General features: G+C 35.7%; 1 protein-coding gene across 10 annotated transcripts in view; it reads right to left on the reverse strand.

The window, feature by feature from the left end:
• The window catches only part of Stxbp5l (syntaxin binding protein 5L), a 242937-nt gene that overhangs the window by 11502 nt on the left and 216432 nt on the right, over positions 1 to 15003 (reverse strand). For 6 of the 10 annotated variants that reach the window (XM_087899960.1, XM_087899957.1, XM_087899959.1 and 3 more), the window contains 3 exons: positions 12315 to 12485; positions 9912 to 10151; positions 2994 to 3354 (listed from right to left, as the gene is read on the reverse strand). In XM_087899960.1, the coding sequence (XP_087756086.1) occupies positions 2994 to 3354; positions 9912 to 10151; positions 12315 to 12485 (772 nt within the window). The remainder of the gene's footprint in view (positions 1 to 2993; positions 3355 to 9911; positions 10152 to 12314; positions 12486 to 15003) is intronic. The other 4 variants (XM_087899973.1, XM_087899969.1, XM_087899968.1 and 1 more) reach the window with 1 other exon arrangement.

A 15003-nucleotide genomic window follows, 5' to 3' on the forward strand; every position in this document is an offset into this window, starting at 1 on the left:
TTGATTGAGCAAGTAGACGATCCTTGGATAGTCACTGAGGTCTGCTGAAAGTGCGACCTGCACGTTGGATTTCAAAGACTTAGTAGTCAAGACTATCTAAAATATGAACGATATATAGTGGCTTAATATAAATCTTGAGTAACAAGCTGAGAGGACATCACACACACCTATAAATACACATTCCTTGTAATTGATCACACACACACACACACACACACACACACACACACACACACACACACACACTACACATCCCCCATAACTGAAGCAAGTCTATGGGTTAAATTATTTACAAAAAGGATGGAGTGGTCTTCATTGGAAATCTCTGAAAATAGTTTGAGAAAGAATCAGAAATCTATGAGAATAAGGAAGCCATGATTGCCTTTTCCCCAAAAGTTTCTCCCTCACTAATTATAGAACTCTTCATGTTAGAAATAATGAAACAAAATACCATGAAAATCTGGTCTTACTCTTGAGCAACTTTTCTACTTCTCTTCTTTCTATTTACACAACATTTTCTGAAAGAGTAAGCTATGGTGGGCTATGGGATCAGACTGTAAAGGTCTTAGGCTTGGGCCTGCAGCAGTTCCTTCACAGTTGTTCAGTTCTCTTTGTAGTGCAAAAGTAGCCATTGCCAACATATAAATGATGGGTGTGGCTGTGGCACAAGACATGCTCTTTTCAAACACTTGATTTCATATAATTCCCATCAACCATATTCTCTGGCTTTTTAAATCATTTAAATCTTGGCTTGCAGTCTGTACAAAATCAGACTGATTTGTCATCATTTTCCAACTTCGTACTGCACTACTCTCTATTCTTGCCCCTGAAAGCTAGCTCCCAGCATCGCCATGCTTCTAACACTTGCTTTCTGAATGGTTTTACACACCCAGTCTGGCCTCCAATTTACTATGTAGCAGAGAATTACCTTGAATTTTGGAAACTCCTTCCTTCACTGCTGGAATTCTAGGCATGCTTCAACATGACCAGTTTTCAGTTCCGTTCCTGGTGTGCTAATTCTTTGACTTTTCTGCTGTATGTGCTACCTCTCGACCACCTCCTTTTTATTATAGAAGGTTGTGCTGTTCAGGGCCTTTTCTTATTTCTCTGATGCCTTCATAACCTCCTTCTTTGGAGTTTCTTTCCTCCGGTACATAAATGTAGAGACTGGTCCCAAGCTTCTATCCCTGGCACAGTCTGCTTTTCATTTCTTTATGTAGGATCTCCTAATGGCTTTGTTTGCTATCAGTTTTCTTAGATGATGCTCAAGCCTGCATTTTCCCAAGAGACCAGACCTTAAATTGCTGTTAAGCATCTGCTGGATGACTTGGTAGCACCTTAAAAGTCAAACTTATTTATTTTTTTTTAGATAGAACAGTGACTTTATTCTGTTGCTGTCTCCCCCACCACCAATAATGCATTTTTTATGAGAACGTCAAACTGGCCTTGTACCAGCAGCAAACACTACTCAACAGAACAAATGTGCCTCTTTTGTTAAATTACAGAAACAGTGAAAGATTTATGATTCTGTTGGACAAAATCCTTTTGTTTCAAATAGTTGCCATTTTTTCCATGAAGAAATCAGACACCTTGTTGGTGTTTTCTTATAGTAAACATAAGGTCACTGAAAGGAAACAGGCTAGATGAACGATCACCACGGTATTAAATTACTTCCATCTGCAAACAACTTTTACCTCTCTCCTTTGCTTCAGAAGTTTCGACTGGAGATCATATCAGCAAACTTATTTTTAATCCATTCTCAAACTCCTTATTCTCAGTGTTTTCAACTTCCTCTCACTTCTTTACCTGCTAATAGCATTACTGTAATACAAATTCCCCTAAATCCTGGGAGTTAGTGATCTTTACCTCATATAAGAAATCAGCGTTGCATGCAGCAAGTTTCTCCTTCAGCCCTGCCCCTCCTTGCTTTGTAGATAACTTTCGTTGCAGCACGAGAGTCCTTAAGTGTCTCTAGTCACGCCCAGAGGAGGCCAACTACCTGTTTTCAAGTCCCCTTTCTTACAAATTTAGTTCATCACTCATGGTCCTCAAACATGTATGTCAACCCACCTCTCCAAGTTACTTTTTTCTATTATACATTTAGTGATTCAATGCTTTTAAACTTTGGGGACTTAGTTTGTCAAAAGAAAATTCAACTTATATATCCTCTACTGGCAAATCCATTTTCTGTTTTCTAATTATTTGTATATTTTCATATGTTGCTAATTTTATCTCCTTTTAAATGATTTGCAACAAGGTGAGATATTGACAAGAATGACAGTCACTTCTATAGTATATTGAATAAATTTCATTTTCTTGTAGCTTATTCTTCTGATGACCAACCTCAGCATTGTTGAATCCATAAACTCATTAGGTAATACTTTTTATATCTTATTTAATGTGTCTCATGGCTTTTAGTTTACCGGTGACTGTTGACTTCACTTTTTCCTATACTTTATGTCTTCAAACAAATTATTTTACTTTAATTTCTAATATGTAAAACGAAAGATGAAAATAATACTTGTAAATGTCCTTAAAAAGCTTTGAGAATCAAGTGAAATTCTCTGTGTAAATTTCTTATATAATAGTGAAAGCAACAGATAATTTTACTTCCATATAGCTTCTGAATCCAGTGCCTAACATTTTCCCAGTACCTGCTTGTTAAATTGACGCATGAATGGTTGGGAATCATTCCTTCCTTGGATTCTTTGATGTTAACTATATAATATATATTTATATACATTATGTCAAAATTTATATATGTATATATTATTATATTATTGGTATTTTTTAGGAAACAAAACCAAAACCAGAATCAGCTCTCTCTACACCCAAGCCACAAACCTCTTTTCACATTGTTGAACAACAGAACATTCACAAACACAATGAACATCTATCAGGTTACTTCTCTTCAACAGTATGAATATACTTATCATCATTACTCCTTGCTAGTATTGTTATAACTATCAGCTAACAATAAATATGTCAAGTACCTCATTATCATGATATGCCCGTTTGCACAAAAGCAGGCCAAGCAGGCACTGTTACACATGACCACCACCTCTGCTTGCAGTATGAAAGAGGCCTCTGTGATGTTGTGAACATAAAGGCAGGTCTGAGATGGCAGTGAGAAGACTTTGGCTTGTTTCTCTGAGCAGATTATTGCATACTGATGGTCGCCTGTTTCTTGGGTTGCACTGGAGTAGTTCATAACCAATTTCCGCTTCCACGTTTTCTCATTTTCGTCTGCGTTGTTCGGATCCCTCCATACTTCATATGGAGGCTGCATTAAGCTGCCAGTTCTGTCCATGCAGGAAAATGTTAGCACAGCTCCTTTCAGTGAGAGGAGTGTACCTATAAAACAAATCATATCACTCCCATGTGAGAGCCCTTGTAAAGCAGCTGTCTCTTATTCACTGATGGGCAGTAAACATTTCACTCCACGACAGTTTACAGGAATAGGCTTGTAATTTGTAATATACAAAAACAGCATGTTTGTGAGTTAATCTGCTGTAACAACTTGCGCTAAAATATTTAGGTCTAAATTTAGTTTAAACTAAGCTATTGTTTGCCAAACTTGTTCACTATATTACCGAGAAAACAGGTCTGGAAGGATGACCACACTAGGGACAGGCCATACAGCTTGGACTGCAGCCTTGGTCACAGTTACTATTAAGCCTGAATTAGACTCAGGTTTCCTCTTTCAAAACCCAATATTCTTTTTTTAATTCAAAATGTCTTTTATTATCCTTTGTTTAACATGTTTTTAATTGAAATATAATTATGTCACTTTCCCCCTCCCTTTTCTTCCTCTAGCACTTACAGCGAACCCCTCCCCTTTTCCCAATTCTAATCAAGCACCACAGGCAGCTATGCTGGGAGAAGAAGAATTCTCCTCTCCCTTACTGGGTTGTTCAATTCAGAGTGGTCACCCCTGAAAACATATACACAGGATTTTTTTCATTATGCTATATAGTTCCATTAAAACCCATGAAAGTTTAAAAGACAAAGTTTTAGTATGTCTATAACTTTATTTTTTTAAGTGAGTTAAACTATTAAAAAAGTGTACTATCTGTTTCCAATTTCCTTTTTGATGCTTGTTTGCTAGAAAATGCTTCTTAATTTTTCTGAAATTAAGCCCTCAATAAATATTATGTGATCTCAGCATGCAGAGTTATGGCATGCCACCAGTTTTGTACTTGATCTTTGATCTCAGCTAAAAGATCAAAAAATGATTTCAACTTTATTTATTTTGATTGATTGATTGATTTCAGACAGGATTCCTCTGTGTAGCCTTGGTTGTTCTTGAACTCACTCTGTAGACCAGACTGGCCTCAAACTTAAGATCAACCTGCCTCTGCCTTTGAGTGCTGAGATTAAAGACACGTGCCACTACGCCTGGAGCAACATCACTTTTAAGGGCGTGACAAAGAAGTTCTGCTGTGAATACCAACGGTTAATAAAGAAGCTGCTTTGGGCCTATAAACAGGGCAGAATAGAGCTAGGTGGGAAAACTAAACTGAATGCTGGGAGAAAGAAGGCAGAGTCAGCAAGAAGCCATGTAGCTGATGCCAGGAACAGATGCCTGCACTGGATCCGCCAGCTGAAACTTTGCCAGTAGGCGACGACCTCATGGTGATGCACAGATTAATAGAAATGGGTTAACCAAAAATATAAAAGCTATCTAGCAACACACTTAAGTGATTGGCCAAGCAATTTAAATAATAGAGTTTCTGTGTGATTATTTCAGGAGTGAGCAGCCGGGAACGAACTAACAGCCTTCCTACTACAAATAACTACTAGTTATTTTTTTAAAAATAACTAGAGATAGAATCAGGGCTTGTGGAATTCAAAACTTTATCACTTTTGGCCTCTAATAAAATAATTTAAAAGTTTTATCTTTTTAAAATAACTGCTTTCAACTCTTAGTCAAGTTTATGTATCTTGATTCAGAAAAAGGATTATTCACCTGTTTTTCCCATGGTATGGCAAATAACTATCTATATGTAATTACGTTACTTTGTATAATTAACATATGCTAATAATATATCAAAAGAGAAAAGTATTCTATTTGTTTGTCCATTTATTGACTGAATTATTTACTTTTGGTATTATTTTTAGTTCTTTATGTACTTTGGTTATTAGCTCCTTGTTGAACAGCTAGCAAAAGTTTTCTCCCATTCATTGTTTCTACTCTCTATTTTGCTGTGAAGAACCCTTTTAACTTGATACAATCCAATTTGTCAATTTTCCCCATTTTTATTGATCGTTTGGGTTCTACTTGGAGAATCATTGCCCGTAATTAAATCTTGAAGCGATTTCTTCTCCTATGTCTTTTTAAAAGTAGTTTCAAAGTTCCAGGTTCTATGTTAAGGTCTTTGATTCCATGCAATCTCATTTAACATTATTTTAGGTTAGGTTGCCTAATCTTTGCATCTCTGATTAATTTCCTTAGGGATGATTTCTAAGGTTCTGTGGATTTTTAAAACAGGATTTAGCCAGGTCAGTTTACTGACTCAGGACTGGGAGGTCAGCTACAGGTTGTAGTTTCTAATACAGCAATTCAACACAACAATATTAGAACTGAGAAAAAATACAATGTGATCAGTTACAAAGTGTAGTGAGCAGGGGTTTAAGAAACTCAGCTTCAAATCTATTCCTCTCTCTAGCTTGTTTGAAGCATGCTATTTATCCTCTCTGGGCTTCATTTTATTAATTGTTAATAAAGAAACTGAAATATATTAATACACAATCAGGACCTGCAATAGTCAATTTGTTAGATTAGCATCACATAAGGACTTGCTCAAAGTGTAAATCCTCAGACTATCTTAGACCTACTGAACCAGAGAGTCTGGTGTGGAGTCCTTCGATCACTATCACAGCAATACCTTCAAATGATTCTGATACAAACAAAAGTGAAGTATGGAAAGAGACAAAGTATGCATGTGCTTCCCAGTTCTCCAATTCAATGATTGAACGTACTTCAAACTTCCATATTACGGATAAGAATTTGTTGCTAAGACTAGCAAGGGTATCTATCTATGTTAAAACATCCCTTAAAAAAAGGAAAGTGGGATTTTATTTTTAATAGTATCCCTTTTAGTTAGTGATCCAACCCCTTACTAGTTCTGGATCTGTTCATACTTTCTATTGACTCAAGATTTGGTGCACTTATATTTCCAGTGTTGTATTTCCTTTAGGTTGTCTTGTTTGTTGGAATACCAGGATAACACAACCAAGGTGAGGTACAACCTCATATCTGTTAGGATAACCATTTTAAAATCATCAAAAGATAACAATAATGACATTATGTAGAGAAACTAAAACATACACTGTTGGTATATCCACACATGCTTAATAGTGCAAGGGACACGTGTCAGAGCACAGTCCAAGAAAGGAGTATTGTGAGGAGAATTCTGAGTGCTTGTGAGAAAATGCCAGGGAAACAAGACAAGAGTCGTGTGAACTCAGTTTCTACAAAAACTTGGAATTTGTTCGCAGTATGTGCTTTATTTGCCTCTCCTGAGCATAGCACATATGAATGAGTTTACTTCTGATTATTTATTCCATCTGGCTACTGTTAATTATTTGTAGGCCTCTATGGAAAAACATGTTTTTGCCACATTCAATTTGTCCTTGTGAGTATATACAGCTTGAACTCCTGAGAACTTTATGCAGGGGACCGTTCTTAACCCTCAGGGTATAAAGTGTCTGATACTCTGAAGAAAGTTAACTATTGCATGAGACTTGAGTCTGACTCATTTTTAGGCTTCATTCTCCTATCTTAGAAGTAAGAGCTCTCTAGTGACTTGGTTGTTCTGCTTTTCTGATCTTCAGGTTGAACCCCAAGATCTGTCTCTGGGTTTTCATTATTTTTGCTACTTTTGGCAACATGGGGCTTAAACCCACAACGCTGAGATTAAGAATCTCATGTTCTACTGTCCCATGTTGGATGCCAAATTTAGCAGAATTAATAAAAATTCAGAAACAGATATTGGGGTTCAACCTGAATGTCAGAGAAGCAAAACAGCCAGTCACTGGCTATTACCTCTACTTCAGTCTGAAATAGTGATCCTGCCTCCAGGAATCTCATAATAAGACTATTTTTGATAGCTGTCTCCTCCCATCTTATGTTCCTCTGTAGGTGTGGGATTAAAGGCATGCATCACTACCACCCAGTTCCTATGACAACTAGTGTGGCTACTGGGATTAAAGGTGTGTGTCACCACTGCTTGGTCTGTAAGGCTGACCAGTGGGGGTATTCTACTCTCTGATTTTCAGGCAAACTTTATTTATTAAAATAGAAATGAAATAGCACCGCAATCCAAGTTTCCATTGCCATTTAGAGCAGTAAATAGACATGGACAGGTATAAAGATTAAAAAAAACTAAAAATGGAACTAATATATAATCAAGCAATATAGCTCTGGGGTTATAACCCAGGACCATGAAGATACACGTACTCCTATGCAGTGCTACTCACAACAGTGGAGATGTGGAAACAACTAAGTCTTCAGCAGATGAATGGATTACAAAAGGTGATATATAGATGTGTAGTGGTATATCATTTGTATTTTGATATACAAATCTTGCCTGAAGATCAAAGACAAAGCTAAAGCCGCTAGAGGTCAGGCAATGGAGACATACACTTTTAGACCCAGGATTTGGGAGACAGAGTTCGATGAATCTCTGGGAGTTCAAGGCCACCCTGGGCTACACAAGGTCAATGCAGAAACAAATATAGGTGGTGGTGGCTCACACCTTTCATCCAAGTCCTAGGAAGTCACACACCTTTAACCCTAGCACTAGAGGGAATATAAAATGGGAGGAGAAGGAGGCTTAGTCCGCTTACCGGTGGTTGCCCAGTTCTGGTAGGGATGAAGACTTCTCTAGCGGCTTGACTATTTTGCATTTATGTGTTTTAGGTTGATCCCCAATTTATGTTTCTGGGTTTTTATTATTTGTGCTACATATATGCAATTGCAATATTGTTTATTCTTAAAAGACAGCAGCTCTCTAATATTAAAAGGCATTGATGGTATTACATTTAGTGAAATAAGCCAGCCACAAATAGGTAAATTCTGAGTGATTTTACTAATATGAGGCATTCAAAACAGTTAAACTCATATGTGCTAAGAATAAGCTGATGGTATCTATGAATGATAAAAAAGGTAACGAGGACTTGCTAATAAATTAATATAGCATTTAAATTATGTAAGGTAAGTTATAGAGATGTGCTGTGCAGTACTGTATTATGGTAATTATACCATGAAGGGTGTTTAGAACTGAATGGGGTGTAGAACAGAGAATGACTATGGAAATAGATGAGGAACAGTCATCAATCACAGAACAACAACAATCGCAGAGTCCGTCAAGGGCCTGTCTCCAATCTCAGTCTGATATTTTTGTCATCTTTCTTCCTTAGGAAATTCCACACCCTTTTCTCCATTTACTGCTAGAAAGCTGGCTTCCAGTTATTCTTTTTTTATTTTAATGGCTAATTATGAAACAAACATGAACCTAGGACCATAGTCTTCTTCTTTTTAATTAATAAATTTTAAAGAGCAGTATTATGCTTACAGAAAATAGATCAGATCATATACAGCACCCATATATCTCTTCCTTCATTTCTCTTACCATTAATAGCTTGTATTAGTAGGCTGTATTTGTTAAGCACTTGGGACTGAATTGTTATCTGAATACTTTTTCTCCCCAAATTATGCTGTGTTACAGTAAAATAATGAATAAATGTAAATAAAATAATGCTAAAATAAAATAGCAAGGGCCAAACTCCAGAAGTCCTGGTCCAGAACCAGTTACAATAAAACCAGGCCATGTTTCATTATTACTGCATCCTGTTTGTATTTTCCCTGCCTGTTGTAGAGCCTGCAGGGAACCTTGCAGAATGCCTGGCACCTATAGGACATCCAATATATATCATCATTCAGTTAAAGAATAGATTTGAATTGGTGATTCATTCTGACCTCGCTGATCTGACTCTAACTTCAGCAGAATAAAAAAGAATTCATATTTCCTTACAATTAGGAATGCTTTAAAAGTATTTTTCTCTATGCCATATTGGTTCAAAACAAAGTGTTTGTTTTTAGTAGTTTAGAGACAAGGGGTTTCTAAATTTGTTACACTCATAGAGCTGACTATTCTGCCTGCCATCTACACATATCTACGTATCACAAGTTAATACAAAAACCCAGCTCTCTCTAACCTGCCATGCTATATGGACTATTTAAAAAAATCTCTTATCCTATATATTCATAAAAAATTTTAATAATATACCTAAAATATTTATTATATTTAGGAAAGAGGGAATAAAACTAATGATTAGAATCTATTAAAAATATTCAAAGGAATGTCAAGGGAAATCACATAGACTTTAAAAAAAAAGAAATAAAAGTGATAATTCAGGGAGAGTAGAACATGTTCCTAAGTTGAATTCTTGAGAATCTATCATGAAAAGACAAAGAAGACTTTAAATATTCACCTTAGGTCAGATTTTTTCTACTTTAATTATTCTGATTTCAAGAATGATGTAAAAATACTTGTAGGTTCTGGCCTGACAAAGAACTTTGGAAAAATGCCAAGTTATTAAAAATAAATTGAACTTGTGCAGTAACGTTTATCTCAGCACTTTTAAGGAGCTTATTTCTGAAAGCAGAGTTTAGATTGGCCTTTCTGGATTCCATTCATAGAAACAACTCAACTGTACTCTGACCCTGAGAACTGGTAAACGACAGTGTGGCAAATATTGGAAGAGTATATGAAGTTCTCGATAGTCCGTATTACATATGAAGCTTATACTCCTCACCTTCACCCAGAATCAGTGCATATTATCGATTCTTGATATCTAAAGTTGAATAAGTATCAGCAAGGGAATGAGTGAGTCAAAACTCTTACCACTTGGCAATACCATCACTGGCTCTGTAAACCTTTGTTCGTCTGATGATGGTAGGTTCAGAGAGATGAGTAATACCATTCCCAGACTAGTTCCAACAAACAGACAAGGCGAAACGGTGGAGTCGTTCTTCCGTGCAAAGGATTCCATGAAGTATAAAGCTGTAACTGCTTCTTTGGAGTCTTTGTCGATACTGGAGATGCTGGAGCTCCTGGAGCGGTTATAGGAATTCTCTCTGGCTTCTATGAAGGTTTAAAAAGCAAAATTAAGCATTAGTGAATCTATAAAACAAGTCAAATTTAATACCTGAAAACCATAATTATGAGAGAAAGAAAGGTTTTATTCTTTGTTTACTGGCATGAAGGGTATCTTCCCCAAGGTACCAGTTCATTTTGAAGGAGTAGAGTCTGAAATCTTATGTGCTATCGTAAACTTAGGCAGAATTGAAACCAAAAATCCAGTCTCCTGAGTTCTAGTACACCACTTTTCTTTTTTCCATTTCCTGAAAGATCAGTTAAAATTCTAATCAGGAAGGAAAAAAAACCCTTAAATCTAAATAGTCAAGATTATAACGTTTTCTGTAGTTGTTTTTCCTTCCCATCTTTTGATCATAGAAAACATACTAATAATCCTTGGCAAGTCAAACTTACCAACAGTACCATGAAAAGACCAATCTGTATCATAATTGTTCTGTGACAAACTTGTATGCAAGTGAAGCTATAAAAATAGAAGTTTTAACGTAAGTCCAAATATGTGAATGTGATTTCTGTAGACTTGTTTTGAGCTGCCTGCCTGTAATCCAAATCCAGGTTTAACTAACACCAAAGGACAACAGACTGTGCCATCCTGTTAATGCTAGATTTCCCGAAAAGGCTTCAGCCTGCTTAGAAAAGAAACAGCAGCTTGGTTTTGTGTGCTCTTGCTTCATCAACACCTGCACATGTGCACCCTCCAACAAGCACAAATTCCCCCATCTGCGAAACGGAAATATAGTTTCACTGCCTTTAATTGCTCAAGGACAGGCTCCTAGTTTTTCTACTTCACTCACCTTTTCCCTCTTGACAGATCTCAGTGTACCTTTTTAATTTTCATAGAACCAGATGAAATATAAGTTCTTCAAAATATATTTAGAAGGAAGAGAATGCAATATCCCTAATTTCTCTATATCTCTACCAAATTTATAAAAAAAGCTTGTAAAATTTAGAGATGAGACAGAGTTAGATTATCACCTATATATTTTACAAATTTAAAGACAGAATTATAACTAAATTATTTTCTAGCACAAACTAGAGGCAGAAATATCTATGACTCAAATGTCTGCAGCATTCATTCCAATGATTATTCTCTTGCTTTTATATTCCTTACACATTGCTCCTATTGTAACATTTGTAGCCAATCTGTCTCCCAAATTTCACTCATGATTTATTATTACTCAATAGTGATACTCACAAACACCTGTTAGAATATGATGTAGTCATTTCTATATTCACTGGACAAAATTTAATATGGCATATTATTAAATAAAAACAGTAATGAATTCATTAAAAACATTTTTGAAGAACAGTAATAGATTGCCATTGAAGATTTAAAGAATAGTATAGAGTTACTACAGCCAAATATTTATATTATTTTCCCCCGTCTCCTAAAATCTTTATTACCAAAAGAGTAAAAGCAAACTTACAAGATTCTGTTTTCTTTCCTGCTCTAAAAAGTTTTGTCTCTTTTCCTCTTGTATTTGACTCTCCATCCGCATTACTTATTTTATAAATAAGGAAACAATACTTTCTTTAAAATTTACAAAGATTATAAACTTTATTATTTTTATTTATTATTTATTTATTTGTGGGCCCTGGGGATATATTCTGGATCTCATACAGACTGGGTAAGTGCTCAGTACTGAATTATATCCCCAGACCTTTTGTCCTTTATTCTTTGAGACAGGGTCTTGGTAAATGGTCCAGACAGGCTTTGAGCTCTCTCTGTAACACAGACAGGTCTTGCAATCCTCCTGCCTCAGCCTCCCCAGCAGCTGGGATTACAGGCCTGTGCCACCAGACCCGGCTATGATTCTGAACTTTAGAATTTAAAAACGTGTCCTTTTAAACTTGATTATATTCATTTGATAGCAGAGGTAATTAAGGTTGCCTTTCAGATTGTCACCTTTTGTATAGCCTACCTATAGTGGAGTCATTTTTTTTTCTTTTTTTAGAGATAAGGAAGGAGGTAGACTGGGGAATAGAATTGGAGTTATGGCCACAGTCAAATAAGATCTTGTTTTTTTTTTCAGTGTCATGTGGTTTTTATCATCTTTTAAATGTAACTTCCATTTCTTGTCTCCCAGCATCTGTTACCATGACAAACCAAGCTTTTAACTGTACTCACAAGAATTGACATGTTTAGCCTACCTTCAGTTGTAACTGGTAAAGAAATCTCCATGCAAGCAGCTGACTGTGCCTTTCTAAATGGTGGTCTTCCAGGACCCCAGCGATTTACTTTTGAAACGTCAGCACTGGAAAGACGTTTTCCAGAACTGCAACTCTGAGAGGTTGGACTTGTGCAGTGTCCATTTACATGGTCTGTACCAAGAGGAAGAAGGCAGAATAAATATCATAGTTAAGTCTTCAGATGAGGAAATCCAAAGGCATAGGTTAAAAATGGAGGAACAAGAATTCCTCTTCTTCCAACCCATTTGCATATCACTAGTTTCTTGTTATTTTAAGATTTAGTTACAATTTCAGATTATAGAAAATCAAAACACTTATTATGTGTAGGACACACTTTCATAATTTGTTTAATTATCACTGTTTGAAATGTGCTGTATTTTCCTACTATGTATTTAATATATTGTTGAATGGCAATATAAAATAAGGTTTAATATTGTATTTTATCACATTATTTGAACAGGTCCAATTTATGTAAGTTTTGGAAGTATTTCTTTTACTTGGAGTTTAAGATGCAGCACACAGCATCATACTATGCACTTGAGAGCGGTACTTAAGGACACAACTATGAAGCCAAGCTGCCTTCATGCACATTCCAGTTCTGACTCTAATTAGTTCTGCCCTACTCAGGTCTTCACTCTGTGATTTCCTCTGTAAACCTAGAATGTTATTGCCTATTTCATGTAGTTTCTGTAGTGTTTTTGGAGTCCATGTCCTACACAAAGGGCTGCAATAGACACAATATAAGCTTTTGCCTTTGTCACTCTTGTTTCAGAGTACAGAATTACTTAAGTATAAAATGTTCATCTAACGTCTGTGAGTGTTTGGATATCACTTTGAAAACTTGGATTAGGAGTAGACCTTAATGGTATAAAACTTATTTAGCACTAAACAGATTTTCTTATTTTGCCTAAAAGTAATAAATTGCATTTGAAATAACCTTCACAGTACTGCAATATAAAGAATACACTATGGACCCTCCTGCTCTGGTCATCCTTGAGGTAGAGCTGTATGGAAATGCAATGTTGACTATGTGGATCTGACAATCTATTACAGCCTTTCTGTACTGCACAGTTTTAAAGCCTAAACTTGTGTGTTTCCTGGATTATTTTGCAGCTGCTCAAGGCAGGAATTATTTCTCACTATTTTATTGTACTAGAATTTTTCCTACCAATTGTTAAAATGAGAGTTAACATTTATCAGTATTTAAATGGTGGGCATTGTGTGTGTATATATATCTGTGCATTATCTTAGTTAATTTTCAAATAACCCTGTAAGCTGTAAGAAAATATATTATTATTGTGACATTATACATGATAAAAATGAAGAACATAAAAAATGAGATTTTCCATCAGGAAAGAGTCTAAACTGATTTTCTCAACTGATATATATATATATATATATATATATATATACCAGATTATAGAGTTAGCCCAATATTTGAGAAAGAATTAAACTTTTGAAAATATATTTAGTAGTTCTTGAGAAGCCAATGAAGTCCATTGAAATTTAGTCATTTTGGAATCAAAGCATCTTTACTCATGAACAGAAATTCAGAAATCTCAGCTAAAAAGGAAGATTTTATCTTCTGAAGTATCGGACACTGTCAAGAGGAAGTCAAGAGTTCTAATCCTCCTTCCCCAGCATTAAAAAGAGGAATAATGAAGGCAACATTTGGCACTGACCACCTAGTGAGCATTAGACGACGGCAACTGCTTTAGATATACGGTTAGCAATAATACCCCCATCCTCATACAGCATTCGGAAAACCCCTGCTCTCTCTACAGACATGGTACCTTGCTTTAGGGCCTATGGCTTATCCACTATGCCAAGCAAATGTTCTTTTTTAAAAAAAATTCATGATAGATGTTTTCAATAGATAATAATTGGAAAAATTAGACATAGCTCAGATAGTCAACGTGGAAATTTATGTTAATAAAATGGAACTAAATCAAAGAAAAACAAATCTAGCTATTGACTAAGTCATTCACTGTCATATTGTGTACTACATAGGCTAATCTGGAGCCAGTTTCTATTTGATTTTGCTTGGCCTTATTCATCACGATTAGTCAAGGTTCTTTCTTGTTGTGTCAAGCAGCCATTTATTTTCATTTCTGAGAAATATTTCATTGTCTGAGTATGCCACTATTTGCTGAATTATTTATCTTTTGATGAATATTTTGGATTTCCTCAGTTATCAATTATTTTTAAAGAGATTTAAAAAAATTAATATTTTGAGCTTATAAGAATTTACCATTTTTGGTCTTCTTCAATTTCTGGATATGTTGAGATTTCTCTTGGTATTGTTTTCCTTTTCTTCTGACATCTGAATATTTGGAGGTTGAATTCTTTCAGGGGTGTGTGTGTGCGCACACATGTGTGTGTTCGTGTGTGTGCGTGTGTGTGTTGCCACTTTTTGAGTATCACTATATGTCTCAGGCTGTCCTCAGGTTTGTGATCTTTTTCTTCCCTTTTCCACATGTTGGGAATGTTGTAAACATATGCCACCATGCATATCTTTAGCTTTTGTATACCCAATAAAGCATTTATTTCACCTTCACTTTGAACAAGATTTCTTTTGATTGCAAAATTTTATGTTGATTGTTTTCCTTTCAGTAATTAAGCATACTTTTCTACTCTCTTCCAGCTTTTT

Source organism: Myodes glareolus, chromosome 2, assembly GCF_982192425.1.
Source record: "Myodes glareolus chromosome 2, mMyoGla1.1, whole genome shotgun sequence".
NCBI classification, from domain to species: Eukaryota; Metazoa; Chordata; class Mammalia; order Rodentia; family Cricetidae; genus Myodes; species Myodes glareolus.